The sequence below is a fragment of the Excalfactoria chinensis genome, chromosome 2 (assembly GCF_039878825.1).
Source record: "Excalfactoria chinensis isolate bCotChi1 chromosome 2, bCotChi1.hap2, whole genome shotgun sequence".
Classification (NCBI taxonomy): Eukaryota; Metazoa; Chordata; class Aves; order Galliformes; family Phasianidae; genus Excalfactoria; species Excalfactoria chinensis.
Window position 1 is genome coordinate 136,660,550 of NC_092826.1, and position 21,137 is coordinate 136,681,686.

General features: G+C 39.0%; 1 protein-coding gene across 1 annotated transcript in view; it reads right to left on the minus strand.

The window, feature by feature from the left end:
- LOC140249057 (sodium channel protein type 5 subunit alpha-like) overlaps positions 1-21,137 on the minus strand; it is a 199,249-nt gene that overhangs the window by 137,807 nt on the left and 40,305 nt on the right. Inside the window, exons 3-7 of the mRNA XM_072330304.1 lie at positions 20,446-20,564; positions 15,615-15,704; positions 12,035-12,163; positions 8,859-8,950; positions 422-652 (exon numbers count right to left, since the gene is read on the minus strand). Coding sequence (XP_072186405.1) covers positions 422-652; positions 8,859-8,950; positions 12,035-12,163; positions 15,615-15,704; positions 20,446-20,564 — 661 coding nt within the window. The remainder of the gene's footprint in view (positions 1-421; positions 653-8,858; positions 8,951-12,034; positions 12,164-15,614; positions 15,705-20,445; positions 20,565-21,137) is intronic.

Below are 21,137 nucleotides of genomic sequence, written 5' to 3' on the forward strand. Positions count from 1 at the left end.
AATTTCCTTAAAAAAAAATGCTCCTGGGATTTTTCAATATAATAAATGTTCCGCTGTTAGATTTTTAAGACTTTCAATTCAAAGTTTCAAGTTTTGCCATAAGATGATACAGCTATAAATGATCTTAAAGGAACAGCACACAGAAGAGACCTACAAACAGAGCTAAATTTTTGGAGATACCCTAAAGCTGTGAAAATCGTTGGTGAGGCAACAAGGTGCTCAGCCTGCATTAGGAAAGCACTAGGAAACTTTCAGCATGAACTGTGAAGGCACAACAGAAAACATTACCCAGTGTTTCCAAACCACATCAATGCAGTGAAGATGGAGTAGACACAGTCACATCTGTTGTATCACATCTGTTGTACCAATCAATACTGACTGATGTGATAATAAATAAACAAGGCTAAAGAAAAGAATTTACCTGGATCATTAAGAAATTCCTCTGAGTTGTTCCATGTCCTGCCATCCAAGTACAACGTGCCATTGGTGAAGTTAAACTGGGTGTAGTCCCTCACACACTTGTGTCGCAAGTTGCCCATAAAGAGCTGGAGGCCTATGAGGGCAAAGACACTCAAGCAGAAAACGGTCAGGATCATCACATCAGCAAGTTTCTTAACAGACTGGATAAGTGCACCTACAATGGTCTTCAGTCCTAGGGAGATAAAAGCCAATAGTTTATGGATTGAGACACTGGAAGATATGTGCAGATACTTTTTATGATGAAAATCTGGATAGAAGGGAAAATTGGAAGGGTTTCTATTACATGTTTGTAATTTGACAGCGGAAACAGGAGACAAGTGATCACCATGAACACTCAGTTTGGCTTGCTATCCTCTGGACAAAAGTCTTGGTGTTGCTCTTACACAAACACTCATTTAAAAATGAATTGAAAGAACTGGATGGAGGAACAGTGAGAAAAGAAAATAATCATGGTTGAAGAAAGTACAAAAAGTCTTTTATATATTCATGGAGCTGCAGTAAAGACTGTAAAACCTAAATCCCACTGACTTTTGAGAACATTAATTAGTTTTAACCAGTTGGGTGATTGATAACTTTATCCCTCACTTAAACAGATAAAGAGGCATGGAAATGTTATTTGTTGCCTGATTATTTGACGTTTTTTAGTGCCAGATTCTGCTCACTGTTCTCACATGAGTAATTCCTCTCCTTTCAATTCATTTGCTTGAGACAACAAAAATTTGGGATTAGAAGAAAACCAAATAATATGGACAACTAAGTAAATCCAGTGGAATCTGTGTAAAATAACCTGAGATTCCAGTAATACCTGGGCAAAATGATTCATTTTATAATATGCTAATGGAGATAAATCATCTTATTATAATCACCAAAGGTTTTAGTAACACATACTGTCTTCTGTTTCAGTGTTATTTCATCCTACAATACTAGATTCATATTATTATCCTGTAAGCATATAGATTTAAATAATTATACTGTTTTCCAAATGAGTATTATTTGCTTTTTAGGGATATCAGACCTATCTGAGCTGATTGCATGACATCAATACAACAAAACCTACTTTATAACCCCTTCTATACAGTGCCTCCTGTAGTTGGACATTAATACCAACTGCTGAATGGTAGCAGATTTGTTGTTTCTTTACTATGTGCATTTAATCAATACTTAGTAAGTAGTAACCAGTGCTTCTGATAATCAGTGTTACTAGTATGGCAGCAGTAAAAGAAAGTGAGTTAAATAGAAAAATAGAAAATGCAAAGAGGAAACATGAGGAATTCTCCTGGGCAATACGCAGAAGCATGTAGAATTGCTCACTGAATATGAACGTACACATTAAATCTCAGTTCCCTGGAATTCCACCCCAAGAGTCTGGCAGTAATGAAGGTTGAGTTAGTGCTGTATAATTTAAAATAATGTAAAAAACGCACTTGAGGGTGTGTAGGAAGGCAAAATGCACTTTTGATCTTGCTTAAAATTCTGTAGATAAAGTAATGGGAAATCATAGATCCTTAAAGGAAGATAATCTTCTAGAATGTAACCCAGGTCTAGCCATCCACTAATTCAGCAGCCTAAAATATTGCAGTCCTGCATAAGGCATCGCAATTAGGTTAACACATGAATGATATTCCTATAAAATATATATGACTATAAAATGGTCTTCCAACCAAATGGGACTGAATCTGATGTGGGGCAAAATACTGTCTCTAAATTCTGTGCTTGCTTCTTCAAAGATAGTTTGTGCCACAACAAAAACAAAAAAAAAAAAAAAAAAGAAAGGAAAAGGCTCGAAAGTTCCCTCCTCTGTATAAAAAAAAAAAGGCAAAAGATATTGCAGTACAAATACTACTCAAAAAGCTGGATATTCATGGGATCAGCACTCCCTGTAAGAAACAGATTTTGAAGATAAGGTCAGTTCTGTTCAGGTATCTATATGAAGGTTAGCTTTGAACTTTCTGTGTTCATTTCTAGGTTTGATGACCAATTTTGATTCACAAACGAAAAGCATAGCTTTTACGCTAATCTAGTCTTGGGTAAACTTTATGTCTGAAGTTAAACAGGTTTTAGTTGTAGTGCGATTCTGAAGGGCTTCCATGTATCTCATCCTTACCCAGCTATGAGACTGCTATTAAACAAACAATGGGGTGGGGAAAAAGGAGTATAATTTATAAATGCAATATTTATTTTATACTCCACTATTATGACATTTTCTCTGTGACTTTCAGTGTCAGCTGTCCTTTAAACACACAGATGTTTCCTCCCTGAAGCTGGTGGAACAGGAAATCTGAACGCAAACTGAGCTTTAAAAAAGGGAAAATGGCCAAACCACAAATTCTTTCGCTTCAGTGCCCTCTGTGAAATCCCTGCAGTACATTCATTTGTTTGTAATACAAATACCAGCTTGGGGCCTGCATTTGTACCACTCAAGTACACTAATTAATCTTATTCACATTAGCTAAGACAATGGGAGAACTAATGTAAATAGGGATAATATTGGGAAACAAGACCTACAAGGCACTAGTCACCAGTTAAGACTATCTGCTTTCAAATGCAGACCCAGTTATTGTTAATTTCAAGGTCATTTCATGAAACACGCTTTTCTCAGTTTACTTACTGGGGTTTTAAATAGAAGACTACTCCTATGCTGTTTGTTTCGTAAGTTAATTTCTTGCAGATATCAAATAATTTCTTTACAAGAGGGTTTTCTGCTTTACTTTTTTATTTTATTTTATTTTTTTAAATAGCATATAGACTTGTGAGCAGCTCAGGAATGCTCTACTAATACAATTGCTGTAATTAATGACCACTTAAAAATAACTGGTACTCTGCCTTCTGGAACTTTGTTGCAACTTTTCAAGAAAATAACTTCAGGAGTTGTATACTTACAATCTAAATGTGTTATTTTCTCACTCTTTAAAAAGGAAATTTGCCCATAAAGCTAAATAGCGTCCATCAAGTAGCTTGGCACAATCCATTGCTAAGAAGAGTGTTTAAATCACCATTCATTTCAACTTCCTGTTTATGGTGAATTGGAGGGTGAAGGGTAAATAAGGACAACCAGAACCTCTTGCAGGTGCTCCACATTGCTCTGAAGCAATCCCTATGTTTTGTAAAAGCAATGCTAGATACACTCAAATTTAGAGTGCTGCTAAATCTTCTAGACAAATAATCCTCCTTTGAAATATTGCCAATCAGAGCACTGCAATATAGCTTAACAGAAGTTACTATTTATGGGGCATTAAAGGCATTTACTTAATTCTTGCAAGTCAAACACCAAACCAGGCAGCATGCAACAAAAACAGAGGAGCCGATCTAGAGCTGAGTAATGTCTACATCTGTTAATGACTATGGGGCTGTGGATTACTCTTACTGGAGTAATCAGCACAGTGGTCTCCTGAATCACTGAATTCTTCCCACGCTTCTGGGCCAAATCCTGCTTGCAAGACATGAGTAACATCAAAGCACCCAAAGTCAGTGGGATGAAGGCTGTACAGGCAGACTGACACCTGCAGAAAGCAAGAAGGATTTGGCCCAAGCACTCCTGTTAACACTGGTAGAAATTAATACATTCAGAAGTTAATCAAATAATCAGTTCCCAAATACAAATCAGAAACCATAGAAAGTGCAAGCAACACCAAACAATGAGAAATGGCAAGATCCCACATCACCATCCATTCCTCCTTTGAGATGTGAGAAAGTATTAGCATAATGACACCCATACCAGATGTTGGCAATCACCTACAGAACACTGGACACTTCTGTTCACAGTCTGAAAATCAGTAGGGAGAAAAAGCAAAACCAAAACCAGAGTGTGTCTTGTACTGTGACTGCCTTCTCCTGGCCTTCTTCTCTCGAAGATGTGCATGTGCCTTGTACATGTCTGCACGAGTCATGTACACATACAGAGAGAAGAGCTTGCTCTCAGTTACCATCCTTTATCACCTGCCATGATGAGTGTATTTTGTCATCAGCCACTGACACCTGGAGCAGCAGAGAGTATAATACCATGTTGGCAAACCTGAAAGGATGTCAGTGCTTCTGTAGACCATCTCTGCATGAAAATGTGACTGTCAGTCCAGTTTCCAAGATGCTAATATATAATGCATTTCTCAACTAGCTTCTCCCTGAGCCATGTGATTTGCCCATCGTAAGGATGAAACCTGTCTTTCTGTAGGGGGACTTCGGTGAAATTCAAGCAGTGATCAAGGGTCAAACTCCTCCACGCAGCCTTAATTCTTGCACTTCAAGCTCTGTTCTGGCTATCAGTGAAGTACTGGATAACATTCACAGCACTATTTATAGTCTTTAGACTAACACTAAATCAAACGGGAGCTGGATCAGGCCCCAAAGTGCCTTGGCCCAATTTTCTGTGAGGTCACCTTTTGCCTGTATCCTGTCATTTTGTGTGAAATGTCTGTGAAGTGCACGACTGCTCTAGAAAGAGCAGAAGAGCTTCTCTGGATACAGGCACATCACAAAATGGCGATGTCCACAATGACCTCCATTTTGAGGCTCTTGTTGAGGGGGCATTGAAGGATATACCTGAGGGCTTTGAATTCCCTCAGTTATTCATTATCAGAAATCACACTGGTGATTTGCACGCAGATAAATTATTGGAGACCTCCAAAATCATAGAAAAGATTCCCGTTGAGCATATTAGGATTTGGAGACACTGGCTGGGGAAACTTCAGTGGGTTGTCCTATAACTGATCACAGTTTCTATCTAGAAGGAAAATAAATGAATCTGGTTGCCATGGCAGTGAGCAAGATGCTAATTAATAAATAAAACCACTGAGAGTTAAAGGTTTTGCGTTCCCAAGCAGAGATGTTTGCTATTTCTAAGAACCTGAACATAAGGGACATATGAAGAAATTAACAGCATTTTTATGCAACGAGTCTAGATAAACAGCTTATCAGCTACAGTACAAAGCTCGTCTTCCCTGGTATCATGGGAAACTGGAAAACAGAATGAAATGGGTGTGCTTAGTGCCAAGAAGGGAAAACTGAGAGGATCCTTGAAGATTCTCAGGTATATTAAAGGCAGCCACAGAGGGCACTGACCCAATACCTTATTGGTAATGCACCAAGAGAGGGTGAGGTTGAATGGGGTCAGGAGATGCCAGCATGACACCAAGCAGGTGTAGCCCCAGATGCCTACAGAGCAGGAAGCACAGCTTACTGCTAGATGCTAACATTTAGGTTGCTGAATCTGGATCCGAAACCTTCCTCCTAGGGCAAAAGTAAAGGTAATGAGTTGAGCTAAGCACAGCCTTGAACCAGGAGAGTGGACTCAAAGTTTGGAAGATCATTTTAAATCCTGTGAGTGCACATCCCCTAAAAATCCCTGTGCCTGCTTGTGCACTTAGAGCAAGGTATTAAAGATAAGTGAGATTTTTAAAAGCACTAATTGTTAGCTTTGTCGACTCCCTCTGGAGTCAATACTGAAACTCATTGATTTCAAGTGAAGCAGAATGCCTTTGAAAACCAGCCTCTAAGTGCTTTGCTGGACAGAAGCCTTATGCTGTGGAGGACTTGGCCTGCTACTTTTGAAAAGCAATTTCACTGAGCACGCTGAGCCCAAGTACGTTTGTGCAGACATAACTACCCGATAGAGAAGCATGATCAATTTTATTGAGGAAAAGCTCAGATATTTGCAAAGGAGAGTACATTATAGTGCTTCTCTCTGAAGATAGAAGAAAAAAAGGCCACTTTTTCTGCAGATGCACCCAAAAATCTTACAAAAGATATCAACGTTCATTATCTCTTCATTTTTAGCTGTGGAATGATATTTTATCCTAGCACAAGCCTATGTCATTGTCAAAAACTCGGACTGAAATCCAAGTAAACACAGCATCGTGCCCAAATTTCTTTGTTAGACATATAGACACATGCTAGACATATATTTAACATGTCTGACCAAAAGAAAAAATGACCTGGTTCCTCTGAAACTATCTATTAAAAAAAAATTAGAATAGGAAAAGAAAAAGCATATCCTTGTTTTACAGGCAGCTAAGTGATCCTTAGCAATTTGTAGCTCTCAACAACTATAATTTAAACATGCTTAGGGCGCAGGTAATCTTGACAATAAAATTTAAGGGCCAGATACGTTATTTGCATATTGTTATGCATCCATGACAGCAAATAATTCATTATGAGTACCTAAAAATGCAGTTATCAAAAGGATAATTCCATAGGATGAAAGAAAACAAGAAAATTTGAGTTACTATGTATCACTCAAATAATATTTGTCTTTTTTTTTTTTTTTCCTATTAACAAACAAATGGAACAATTCTGTATTCATTATCATTGAAGGGCTTTAGTGAACTTTAAGATAAAGCTTTTCCGAATATCTCTATTCTCATCAAACGAAAAACAGTGATGGTTTATCACTTTATATAAAGCCAGATGCAGAACATCAGAAAATAGCTCAGCAAAATTGACAGGCTCTGCTCTGAAGAAGCACAAGATTGAGACAAGATGGAAAGTGAAAGGTGCCCCCTGGAGAAAGCTGTCCCTCCAATTTAGTCTTCAAATCACTAGCAAAAGAAGCTAGGAAACTCTGCTTTTCTTTCTGATTACCATCCCACATGATCTGCAAAACTGCTCAACTTGCTGATCAGCTTTATTCTTTAAAAGCTAAATTCTGACCTATACTTTCACTAAAAAGTAGCTTTATTTTTCAATAAACTCACTGATTTCATTACAGTAATATAGGAGCGATGGAGCAAACCCTTGGCCCACGTGTACATTTCTTCAATCCCTCAATTCCAGAATTCCCATTTCCACTTCACACTCCTTGTGAGTGTTGGCGATTAGTCCCTAGATGTTTATGCCATGGTTTTTGTACAAATTTGTTCCATTATATACAAGTGACATTTTGATAGCAAGAGTGGGAATGGCCTCAAGTTGTTCCAGGGGAGGTTCAGGTTGGATGTTAGGCACAATTTATTTTCAGAGAGAGTGGTAAAGCAGTGACACAGACTGCCCAGGGAGGTGGTGCAGTCACTGTCACTGGAGATGTTCCAGAACCCTGGAGATGTGGCACTGAAGACATGGTCAGTGGGCAACATTGATAGTAGTTGGATGGCTGAACTAGAGGTCTCTTCCAACCGGAATGATTCTATGATTCTACAATAATGCAGGTGTGCATAATACAGTGGATGGCCAAACCTTTCTAATCCTAAAGAGCTGTGAACAAGAATCTGAGCAGTCTCAATTCTGTGCATATTTTTGATGTGTGATTGCCAGCATCTGTTCAGGATTATCACCAATAGGATCTACCATGCACGGTTTTTGCTATCTTCTCTACCTTGCCATGCAGGTTGGAGATGTTAAACACTGAGGCTGAATGAGACCTGTCCATAGATAATGCTCAGCAAGAATTCATCATCACATGATTAGTCCCTACTGGACTGCATAAATTACTAAACAAAAAGTATTATTACCATTTTCAGAAAAAGAAATAGAATAGGTTATAAGCAATGAAAAATAAAAGAGTTTCTTTCACTACCAGACCTGTATAAAAACTGTTATATTTTGTTGGGGGTGGCTGTGCTGGAATCACGGTTTTTAATATGTAAGAAGATGTGATTTGGTGAAATGCTCCACCAAAATTAATGATGGAACTTTCCTGATCTATTCAAGGTCTGAAATTTAAGCACTGTTTCTACAGCGAGCAGATGGACAAGCACTAGGACAAATCATTCTACCTGTGCTTGCAGTCGTGAAACTCAAAACACAGACTGGGATTCCTCTTTTGATGTGCTCTTCAACACAAATACACACCTTGAGGCCATTCACCTCCCATTTTTAAAATCAATATCTGAAGACTTCAAAAGAGTTTCGTTGCCATTCTCACACCGTTCTTAATCAGCACTTTGTGTCTCTGATTCACAAGCCACTGCATGCAGCCCGTCTTCCAGCAGTATTCATTTTAGTGAGGTCTGTAGTTTTGGAAGCACTCTAATTTCTTCTCCCCACAGAAATGGTATTGGAAATGTATCAGAGACAGGTATTCTATTGACAGGTCACATTCCCTACATTCCTCCATTTCCTGATCAGTATCTATGGTTAAGTCACTTGTATTGACTGTGATTACTACTGGAAATGGCATGTAGGCTTTAATGGCAGCCGGAGTGTTTAACCTGGTTTTCACCTGAAATGACTGAGATTGTTTTCAGCGCCCGCAGTACTCTGAACGTTCGCAAGGCTGAGACATTGCCCAGGTCCACAAATTCAGTTATGTATCTGTAACAAGGGAAAGTCACACACAAAGACAATGACAAAACACCAGCAAAAAAAAACAACAGTCAAGGGGACAAAGAGAGACAGAGAAAGAATCACTTGTAGCTGAGAGCCAAAACAGAAGGATCGAGGCTTCTTACCTGGGATTACTGATATAGTTTTTAAAGCTCTCAATACCCTGAAAGTCCGAAGAGGTGAAACACTGCCTACATTCACAAATTCTCCTACATACCTGTAGAATTAAGTTACAGTTATTTGGAATTATACAATAGAGTACGAGACTTGTCTGAATGAAGGATGCATTCACATATAGCAGGAGCGAACACATCCAAATGAGAGGTGACTCCACTTGTCTGGCTGCTCTTTGATGCCATTTGTTCCAGGTTTTTCATAGCACACATTATTGCAAATGTTTCTTGAACTATTAAACTGATATAACAGGCATCAATTATTTTAAACTGTGGTTGAACTTTGTTATCAGACTGTTCAACAACAAATATTATGAAGATTTTACCATCATGTAGTTTAACCAAGATTCTTTGCATAACAGGAAACATTAAGAATTGCTTTTCTGCTCTTAAAAAATACAAAATAAAAGCTTTGAGTACTCAAGCAATTTTCACGTAATGACTTCCACGAAGTAGGTACAAAACAACGTGGGGAAATATCAGTGCAAATATTTCTGCTGGGTTATTTACTGTGCAGCACTGTACTGGGTGTTAAAGCAGATGCTGGTTTCAAGAGATGCTTAAAGCTTTATTTTATTTTGTACATCAAATCCATGCCCTTTAGCTGCTGGAAGAAGACTTTTGGATGAGTATAACTGAAAACCTACTAAACCTATTTATGATTATAAAAAACAATCCCAGCTATTCACTGGTGTGTCTATTTTGGTCATCAGGGATACCCATACAGCAGCAGAGCAAAACGCTATCAGGAGGGTTGGCTATAGAATGAGTTGGTTTTATCAGTGTTTGCAAAATTATTTCCACCAAAAGAGTATGCAGTAAAACCAATCATCTCTGTATCTTCTGGACCCTATTGTATGGCCATTTACATTTACCTACTCTACTTCTTTGAAGCACTTGTTTTCATGTGCTAAGGATAACACTCACTAGGATAACACTCTAACAAAGACTGCCTAAGTGAGGTTTGTGCAAAGGACTCTGCAGGAAGACAAAGCATCCTTTCTGTATCTTCTAACCTACATTATGTTCTGGAAGAGCGGTATTCTCCTCTTCATAGATTTACAGGGGAGCCTGGCATTTACCTGTCTGCTCATTCCTACCCAGTCATACCCAGCACTTCTCTCCCAGACTCTTCTAGAGTGTGCAAGGGTGTAAAACATAATTAGGGGAGAAGCAATGGCATGGAAATATGGCTCTGCAGACCAGAGATTTTTACAAACACTAATAATGTGAACAAGCATATTAGACAAATACTTCTGCTGCCTGTTTGTGACAGTCAACCAACAGTGATTTTATCAGTTTCTGGGATGAAACCTGAGCAGCTCATTGCCTTTATCCTGGGGAGCAAGAAGCAGTTGGAATTCCCATTCCAAGTTTTTCAGTTAGCCAGGGAATTATTTGTAGACGTTAAGTATTTGGCAGGGCATTTTCCAATCCAGAGCTACACCAACCTATTCATTTACTGTTCTAGAAAGTCTTTGCTTGTCTGATAAACAGTAATCTAATCAGGGTGAGTCTCCTAAATTTTCTTGAACCCACCCATAGCCCCACAAGGCATGGCTGTGTCTGCTAGCATGCGGTAGGAATAAAGCTGTGAAAACCTCTTGCACCACTGATCTCTAATGAGCTGTTAAAAGCTACTCTCTATGACCCAAATTGTGCTATTTCTGCCTCAAAAATAAGGGGGTAGGAACTTATTCTGCAGTAACTTTACAGCAACTGATGGTCATTCCACTGCACACCCACCAATGAAATAATCATGTTTCCTGTTAGATCAAAAACCCTTGGTCCCTCTAAATCTCATGGCCCTTTATCAGGCTCTCCATCCCATGGTTTTGTTTCCAGATACAGAAATACCAGTAGCTACAAGCAAAGATAACCTGTGTAATCAATCTTACTTTAAGTGACTTGCAAATTGGTTTACACAAAGGGTAAATCTTATCAGAATAGAGACCATCATTCACTGCTGCATACTTGGGAAGGAGGTTTCACTCTACTTATGAAGACCACACTGCGGTCACCATTAGCTTTCGCTGCTGCCTATAGGCTCATCAGTTGCAAATAGCGAGTATATATTCTTTCCCTTCTGTATTAAACTCCCATTCCTTCTTTTCTAATCTAAAATTGTTTTTTTCCAGTTCTATAAGCTGGAAAGGGATATCCAGATCTCGTCTGTGCTGACTGCTCAGACACAAATTTCAGTTTAGAAAACAAGAGGTTTCCAAAGGATTTTGGCAGAGCTGGTTGGGATGACAACCCAACTTCCTCCCAAGCTGAGATAAGGTAGAGCAAATGCACTGCCAAGGCTGCAAGTTGTTGCTCACCTTGCCCTATTTCACTCTTCTCATTTCTACCTCACTGTCAAAAGTCTTCTTCCTCTAGAATACAGGGAACCAATGCACTGAAGGTCATGATGAACTCAGAGCCCTGCAGATAAACTCCCTGCTTTTCATACTAATGGACAGGTCAGACGGGAAGTGACATTTTGGATTGTTTTGTCCCGTCTCTAAACACTGCAGAATTAAACTGCTTGAGAAAAATATCTAGTGTATGCTGGCATCCCAAAGCTCCTCCCCATCTGCCTTGCATATTTTGAAACATCACAATGGCTAGATGTCAGTTTGGCCAAATCTGTAGGAATGCAGTAACAGATACAAAGATCTGGCCTTGGGCTCACCTACTAAAATAAATGGGATTCTTCCCAATGAAGTCTGCATAGATTTTACAAGTCTTCATGCTTTCCTTCTGCTGAACACTACCAAGAATATTAGCCCTGATTCCAGCATACCACCACTGGCTTCACTGATTCTTACTGCTGTTTGAACTAAGTTTGGGTTGAACCTTTTTTTCCCAATTTTGGTTTCAGTCAAATATAATGGGCCCAGGAGTTCAACTCAAGTGTAATCAATTTCCCCAGAGCAGTCTAGTTTATTGTCAGAATGGAACTGAGAAATCTTATTCTGAAACCACTCAGGAAAACAAAGATCATCTTAAAATACTTCAGCATTTTCTCATTTTCAATATAACTTCAGTGAAAACAAGCAAGCAAAAAGAAACAGCTAGACAAGTTAAAAATATATATCTATTGCACATCACTGTCTCAAAAAATAAAAAAGAGGGCTACTTACGCCATAACAATAACACTGAAATCCAGCCAGTTCCATGGATCTCGAAGGAAGGTGAATTCTGTCATGCAAAATCCTCTTGCCAATATTTTTATCAGTGACTCAAAAGTGTAAATGCCAGTGAAAGTGTACCTGAGGAATAAAGTGTCCGAGATAAGCAACAGCATTAGTGAGCACTTGAGAGAAGGGATGGTGGAGGCACGCACAGCCCAGCCCTTGTCACAGGAGACACTCCTGCCCACCTTGTTGGGTTTGTTCATGTGGGTCATGGCTGCAGCACTGGGGCTGCCTGCAAGCATGTGTGGACCAAGGAACATGTAAGAAATGGGAAAGCGCACATGACAGCCACAGGATGAAGATAAGTTTCACCATAGGGTGTACCTTGATGAATTCTCACTCATTAAGTCAGGCATGAATACTGCTACGCTGATAAGTTGCGCTATGGGACTTCCAAAGCTCTGCCTGCAGTCGCCAATGAAAGAGGAAAGGATTATGCAGCATTCCTTGCTGTTTCTCATATTAGAGGGACAATGGTTGTTCCATTCATACCTCTCATCTCCTCCTGCCCAGGTTGTTTTGAAGGATAGCATTTAAAAAATGTTGCCTCCTTCATTTTCTCAGCTAAAACTGGTGTCCTTCCTGTAAAATTCCACAATCTGTTGTAAATCACATCAGCTCTCAGAATTAAACAACAGCATAACATCATCACTGGAAACGAGGAACCCAACCCCTGTCCCAACACTGCATGTTCTAATTTTGACCTGCTTGACAGTAAAAGAGACACAAGGGTCTTTTTTCCCCTAAATACAAGTTGTTTATTACTGACAACCTCTTCACTGTGATTTTAGGTAGAGCACACACATTTTTCCTTTCACAATAAAGATTATACTTGCAATAATATTTAGCAAATTCTCTGTGGAAGAAAGAAACATATCTGACATAACAGTCAGATCGGTATCCACTCAGAGCTCTACCTGCCAACACAGACATACTTCAGGGCACACAACAGTTCTTTTAATAATATGCTTCTATCTGAGACATCTAGCCCAAAGGGACTTGGTATTCTAGGACCTATTTCAATAAAAATAATAAGTGTTTAGCATCCACCACTGATAATCCCCTTGTCCCCAGGTGAAGATGTACATGATATCAAAGCAGAGTTCTTGTGAGGCTCTTATATACCTAATCCTAACTCTATAAAAGCACATATATATTTTTTTTAATCCCATAGAACACAAATTTCATAAGCCTTAATGCTTCCACTGGAAATACTAGCAAGAGCTTTCTGTTTAGTTGTCTGTTTAGTTCCTAAACATCAGTAGCTACAATGGTATCATCACATAAACAAAAATAGAGAAACAAAAAAGACCCAGAACAGTTCATGGGGAAAAAAAAATAATAATAATAATAAAGGTGTAAGCAATTAAGGGGGGTGATATACAGAAGAAATGTATTATTCAGAAGCAGGAGATGTTTCCTCTTAGTTCAATATTCCTTTGATTTGCAACTGGGTGAAATTACAAGCAGCGGCAAATCTGACAGCCTCCTGCCCTCCTGTCACACAGCACAGCTAGTTACACATTCTATAAAACCTCAGCATGCTTCATCTTAAAAGGGAGATAAGCAGGACTGCTTTTGTGCAGCAGTGCATGTAAAACCTTCCTCATGCCTCCTTTTTGACCGCACACCTATCTTGTGCCCAGCTCTTCACTGCTCTTAGTTTTATTCTTGCCTTACAAATATAGGTCACTCCAGTGAGTCTCTTTAAGTGTGTGTATTGAGTAATACACGCAGAAAACGCAAGCAAAAAAAAAAATAAACTTAACGGTACATAAGCTCATTAAAATGATAAAGCACTTGTATTTATTCAGCATGTCAGATGGTTTAATTGATTGTATAATCATCATCTAATTCTAAACGGATCGGGCAAAGTCCTCCAGCAACTGAGCAGCTTCTTCAACAATACAAGCTGGGGTTTATTTAAAGTTTTTAGTGAAAAAGTTTAACAATCTCTCTCTCTCTCTCTTTCTTTCTTTCTTAAACATGAAGTATTTATTCTGTTTTCAAGGTGGATCTAGGACAAATACTTGCACAGTATTACTCCTGCATCCCCTGTGAGGCTCTGAAACAGTGAAAAACTGGATTACATCCATCGTCTTCAAATCCAATATTAATTAATTAGAATTAAAGTTTGTTGGGTTGTTTTGTTCCTCAAAACTACTTGCTTTTGATTTAACTCTCTTAATTTGAGGAGGAAAAGCTGAGAGGTATGAGGGGACACAATAAAAAGGGAAACATGGAAGGGAAAGGATTTACTCCATGCTGCATGACTCCATTTGCATTTCAGCTCTATGAGTCTCTGATGCCTTGCTCAATGCACTGATAACATCATTCATATTTTCCTATCTATAGAAGACACACCAACCACTCTGATATTTTCTTTCACAACTTTAACATCCTCGGCTGTAGATTTTGACATACATGGATGAGAAGTCCGTGTTTCACCTACATGCATCATTAACATGGTATGGTGTGACATTTTTTTCAATAAGGACAACATCAGGGGAAAAGGAAAGTCATAGACATACTTGAGGGTACAGAAACACTGTACAGAAATACATGAAACATCCTGGGACTTAGATGTTAGTGTGATCAGATGAAATATTTGGTTCAGAGCTGCCTATAATTAGTAATTTGTGGCCTAGAAGCTGTCCCCTGCATGATTCTATGAAACCTGAAATAAGGGCATTTACTGCCTCTCCTCACAGCCCTGTGTAGACCAACCACAAGGCTATCTAACAGCAGATGGTCATGTTTATCATATGTCAGTCAAAAGTAAAAAGTGTGTTCTGATTGGTTCAATGAGCCAAAATAATTGTTTAATGCACTGTAGGTTGATTAGCTTGTGCATCTGGTATCTCTTTCTGAAAGGAGCGTTTTAAAGCAACTTAAAGAAATGAAAGGGGCTTTCTGAAGCCCGTTAAGCCCTTTTAAAATTCACTTTAGAAGAAAAGTAAAAATAAAATTTGAGTGACATCTTTGCTGTTTTATTTTCTAATGATTTCAAAAGCTAGAAAGAGAGGAATACTCACAAAAGTGTTACCTCATACTGTACACCTACCAATGATTACAGGGGAATGCTATTCATGATGTGCTCAGTCCAATAGAAACTTCTGTTTCCAATGAGAGTTTAAGGACAGAGCTATGTCCTGGAAATAATTAAACTTAAAATCCATCACCCTATTTTAATGTGCCCAATGTTGAACCTCTTGCCTAGGAACCATGGAAGGCTAGCCAGTTTCAAATGGAGTTCTCATTGTATGTGATTTCATTCCGATGTAGCATAGCAGGTGGACTTAGCAATAAGTATGAGCTTGGAAGACTGAAAATTGTTAGTTTTACTTACTAAGGGAGTTTTCACAGGCAAGAAACAACTGGCAAAACATTTTGTCAGGACAGATACTATGGTCAGTGTTACTGGAAAGAAATGAGACAACAGCAAACAAGAGGAAAAGAACGTAACAAACAGAAGAGGAAGGACAAGATAAGGATGGGGTGGCTGTAAGTCAGCCAGGATACTTACTCAACATATTTATTCCATGATGGAGTCTCTGATTGTGCCATGAACACACAATTAGTTAAAATAGTGCACATAATAAACATACTGAACAATGTAAATAGGTGAATTAAGGAAAACAATGCATTTATGTGACTTCATATATTTTTATCATTTCATACAAGATGCAACAACTCACTCATAATTTCCAGCACTACTGTAGGCATTTGTTTTCAGTTGCATAAGGAAAAAAAGAAATTACAGAATCACAGAAAAACCGAGTGACTCCTGTCTGTTTTTTCCTATTGCATACATCTTTTATGCATACTTTTAAGCAGGAAACAAACACACCATCTGGGCAGTGATCTGAAAACATGATACTTAAATGTACAGCTGTGCTGGTCAGATGACAAAATGCATAGGTGCACAACTTTACATGAAAAGCAGGATTAGACTTATGTACATATACACAGAAAAACCAGTGTCTGCAAATTCTGATCTAATTTTGCAACCTGAAACTTTTCTCAGGTAGCAGGCAAAGCTATAAATCCAGACTCTAATCTGTCCAACAGACTCGAGGTCTCACAATCAGTATATGTTTCACCAAAGCTAATATGAGTTTCGTAGCTCTAATTTCAAGGTTTGGTCAGCAAACTTCACTGGTAAATACACAGTGTTGACCTGAAAAGCTGTTTCAGCTGAGGAACCAGCTTCCCTATCTGGAGGCTAGAATGGAAGTCCCTTGTGTATAGTCTGTACACTTAACTGCTAAGCTGAGGCAATAAATACAAAGAAGAGCACCCTCAATCAAATTCCTGAAATTCAAAACATAGTTCACTGAACTGCTCTGCTAAAAGCACATGTTACTCTTTACAACTATGATGGGGTTCTCCTGCATAAATAGTACATCCCACACTCTTGGAGAGAAAGTTTAAGGAATGAGTTTAGGTGGGCAGAAGTTAAACATCCCACAGTCCAGTCAACAGCCTGAGACCCTTCTCAGAGAAGGACAGCACTATCCAATTGTAAACTTCTTCTGGCTTCTTCAGAAGAAAAGTTTACCTGTTTTCTTGTTTTACACGTTTACCAATCCCATCGGTGGTAGTTTGCTGAGAATAGTAGAACTGTTCTATCACGGACCCAAAATCTCTGCTGAGTACAGAGTGGAGCATTTTCCAAAGGGCCCAATAAGGCACTGTGACATTAAATTGGTAGTAACCAATCTACATGTTCCCCTGTGCCATTCAGAGAGCAGTAATTGAACCCAGAGGGACTGCTCATCCCATAAACATTTTCCACTTGTGGGGCTGATACATTCTGCTGAAGGACTGGGAAGATGGATGAGATGCAGACTCATTTACTTAAGTCAGCTTGAGATATGTCTCTGAGAGTTGTCTACCTGCTCAACACAACGAGGTTGTAAACTGCTGCTGGCCTAGAATATGCTTTTACCTACAGTGAAAAGTAATGAAAACAATAATAATAGAGCAGAGTGCTATCTTCAGACCATGCCAAACAAGAACTATCCTTCAATTCCAAGCAAAGAAATTTCTCTATAATTTCTGAAAACAGAAATTCCTGAAAACAGAAATTCCCACACAAGGAAAATTAGCATTGCTATCTGAAATCTAATGCAATTGTTCACATAGAAGTTGTTGATCGTTAACTACTTAGAAAAGACTAAGTGAAGGGGATGAAATTGATGCAATCTGTGATATCACTACTGTCTGTTACCTATCTTACAGCTGCTATTACTTCCAGTATTTGAAAGCTCACTGATCCATGAGTTGACATGAATCACACACATAGCTAACACGCTCCAAAAGGGTGCATTGGTTGTACACTCTGCTATGGACCACAAATCCAATATAGTAAGCTACATATTAGGATCCTTTCTGCAGTAAATTGAACCCGACATTTATGTCCAATCTGAAGTTACAGAATGACATCTTATGCAGACTGCATAAAGAATACCTGTGTTATAAATTTTATCTTCCAGCACAAAGATACTGAGTAAAACACTGCATACTTCTATTCTAGACTTCATTATGGTGGATAATAGTTAATTAGCAGACTGAACATTGGTGTCTCTTTAAGTAATCATTGCCAAATTACATATAATATGGGCAACCAAAGGTTAGTCCCAATCAATAGTACACATAATTGGTGCTTCACAAGGTCTCATTTTCTATTACCAAGGAAAATGTATAAAATCAGATAGAAGAAAGGCTGCAATCACAAACTGTGAACACAAATTATGAATTCTAAAAGGAGACTTTTTTAGATGGGACAGAATCCATAATTCTAATACCGATGAAGGTAATTTTGGCCTAAAGCCTATTCTGAATCAGTGACAAATCGAGACCAACTATCTATAATAGCTAGAAAAAATCAGGAACTAGTAATTGCAGTGTTTTTATGCAGGATAGTAAACTGCTTGGAGAAACCAGGGATACCATAGAGCTGCCTTTGGCTTGCAGGCAAGAGAAAGCAAGAGGAGCCTTTTAAGCATAAGGCACAAATGAAATGCTAGCAGCGACTTCATCTTAGTAAATAAAGATGCTAAGAGAAGGTAAAAAGTTTTCAACCTCTGTTCTATTTCGCATTTTCTATAGGCCAAAATGAAGCAGACCTTCCCAACCCATGTCCTCTATGACAGAAATGGGCCAGAGTCTTTTTGGGGCGTCTGTCTGCACCTCATAAAGTCTGAAGAGGAGGGGAAATACCTGGAAGATGTTCAGGGCCATGCTGTTAATTGAAGTGATTCACATTATTAGAGTCTGCTATCCTGTGGATGCTTTCCCATGGAAGGGTGTGCTTCTGAATGACAAGAGTAACCATGCTTGGATGGATGAGCAATCAGCATACAGGATCTATCCTGTCTGAAGTCTAAGAGTAAGTACTCAATAGAAAGCCACTTAACCAAGAAATGTGACCCCCACAACTTCTATGGAGGATGATCTTATTCTGTCCTCTCCCTTCTGTTCTACAGTTGGCCTTCGAGGTACATTCAATGACAAGCAAAGGAAATATGGCCTCTACTAAAGATGTAGCTTCAGATACTTACGTGACAGGGTACCATTTGTTAATGCTCTTTTTTGGCCTTGCTCCAGGGGAAATAAAGACTGCTTGATTACACTCACGCAAGGCAACAGATCTGGTTCCCAGATTCATGTCTGTGATATTATCCGCTTGAGTACTTGCCGATTCAGGCTCCTTTCTGCCTGGGATATTGACTTCCTGCTCAGCCAATTGCCCTTTGTGCTTCAGGATGGTTCAAAGGCCCTTTATTGACAGAAAACAACATAATGCCTAATGCAGGAACCTCAGCACTGAGTGGCTGGGACTGAAGCTGCCACCTCCTTCCCGTGCTGGCTGGGGGCTGAGCTGTTGGATTGTCTGACATTATCAACACAAGGCGATAACTTGGATCTTTCTGGAACTAGAATGATGTTAGGATTGCAGCCTTCCACTCCTGAAACATTACACTTCTTATCTCCCATATTTCTGCCCCCCGAAAGGTCTTTGAAATTCACTCCTTTGTGCTCTTTATCCTTGGAAGAAACACGATAAGGATTTCTGGCACACTTATCTTATGGCTGACTGCTACCAAGAGCATGTTGTTTCTGTGTATTATACACACCTGTGACCTCGTGGCTTCATGGGCTTCATGGCAAGAAAGGGAGAAGACAGAACACCAGACCTGGAGCCAATATTTACACATACCTTTTCTAAGAATCTCAGTTTTCATATTCTTCTCTTAGCTGCAGCTGTGGAAATCAAGAACCTCAGCAAAGCTGTGCTGGTGTAGCCATACCTTGTAAACACTGTTGGGCTCTGGGTATGCAGCAGTGTCTGCTTCACTGTTGTAACCTGACCCAGAAACAAATAACTCTGCAAATTGCTATGCTTTTCCTTCATAACTGTAAAAACACATTAGATGATATCACATACTCTTTTTTTGCATATAATTACTTTTGCCATATTGCTACTGTATCACTTTACCTATTTCTCTTCTTTCTAGAACACCTATATTCACACTTTTTATGTATTCCCCACTGCATGTATCACTGGAATCTGGTTTATTTCCCCATTTTTTTCCCCACAAAATCTGATAATATATGAGTGTTTCTAAGAGCGTTTCTACTTGTTTAGCATTAGTTCTCTCTGATGGACACGGCATTGCAGCTGTGGGATTTCCATCACTGAAATGCCACACAATCATCACATCATCACGTACAGTCTTTGAATTATCACTATTGGGTCCCTTGTGCACACTACTCATTCCTAGCTGGGTAGCAAGTTGCACACAAAAACACACACACGCACACACATAACATAATAACAGAACAAGCTTTAAAATACTTCATTTCATAATAATAATAATAATAATTATATATATATATGTAATCTAGACAATTCACAATTAAATTCTGACTGCATATATTCACAGAGGCTCATAGGAGACACTGCTTAAGCCCTCAGTGGCAAAGCTCTCCCACAGTGCACATCTCCCTGGACATGCTCCAGCCCCAGTTCCTTTCCTGTCTCAGGTATTGCACCACTTTCCTTCCATCTACCGACTCCTTCCCAACCATGGACAGGCACTTTACACCTTTTAAAACTAAATCTCATCAAACTCTCAAGAGTGGCTCACATCACCTTTCAGTACCATGATATAATCACAGTTGTAGCTCAAATTACAATATGAAAGGGGGGAAAAAAATCAAGTTTTTCTGTGTATACAAACAAATGCATCAGAAAGGTCTAAAAAAATTAATTTAACTGCTTTCTCACTTTCTGTGTTTAAAAACAATAGTATAAAATACACTAGGAGGGACATCAACAGAAAGGATATGAATGTACCAAAATTTTAATCGCTGCTCTTCTGACTGGATGGAAAGGACTAAGTATATACAAGGCAGGAGTGGCACTAAATCGAAATATTGTCTTCCCTTTGTTCAGTACTACAAATGTCTGGAAAAGAAAATAGAGAATAAGAACATTCAATATTTGCACTTACATTAGGCTTTTCCCATCCCATTTTTCCAGGAAACTCCTGCCAATATCCCAAACCTCTTCCTCACTCCATCCCAGATCCCCAAATTGTTTTCCACTCTGCAGAGTCATCTTCTTCACTGCCTACAGGATCCTTTCATACCACTTCCAGTTCTACCTCCATAACAGGACTAGATTTTCTACAGCAAATGATGGCATGGAGACTAAAATGCTTTAGAGAGACTTTTATGCCACTTTACTACTGCTGTGTTGTGACTCCATCTTCCCTACCTTGCACACATTATTGCTTTCAGTCATTGTTTCTCAACTCACCTTTTGAGAAGCTATGGTGGTGACAGATTGGAGCTCGGACTAGATGAACTTGGTCTTTTCCAGTCTAAATGACTCTAAGATTTCAGGAGGCATATCTCCACAAGAGGATCTAACCTGGGCACTAAGGCATTGTCACTGTGTTCATATTAATATGGAGGGAGGAAACCCATACTGAATTACCTTAAATCCAAAGCAAAGATGAACTGGATGTTGACCCAA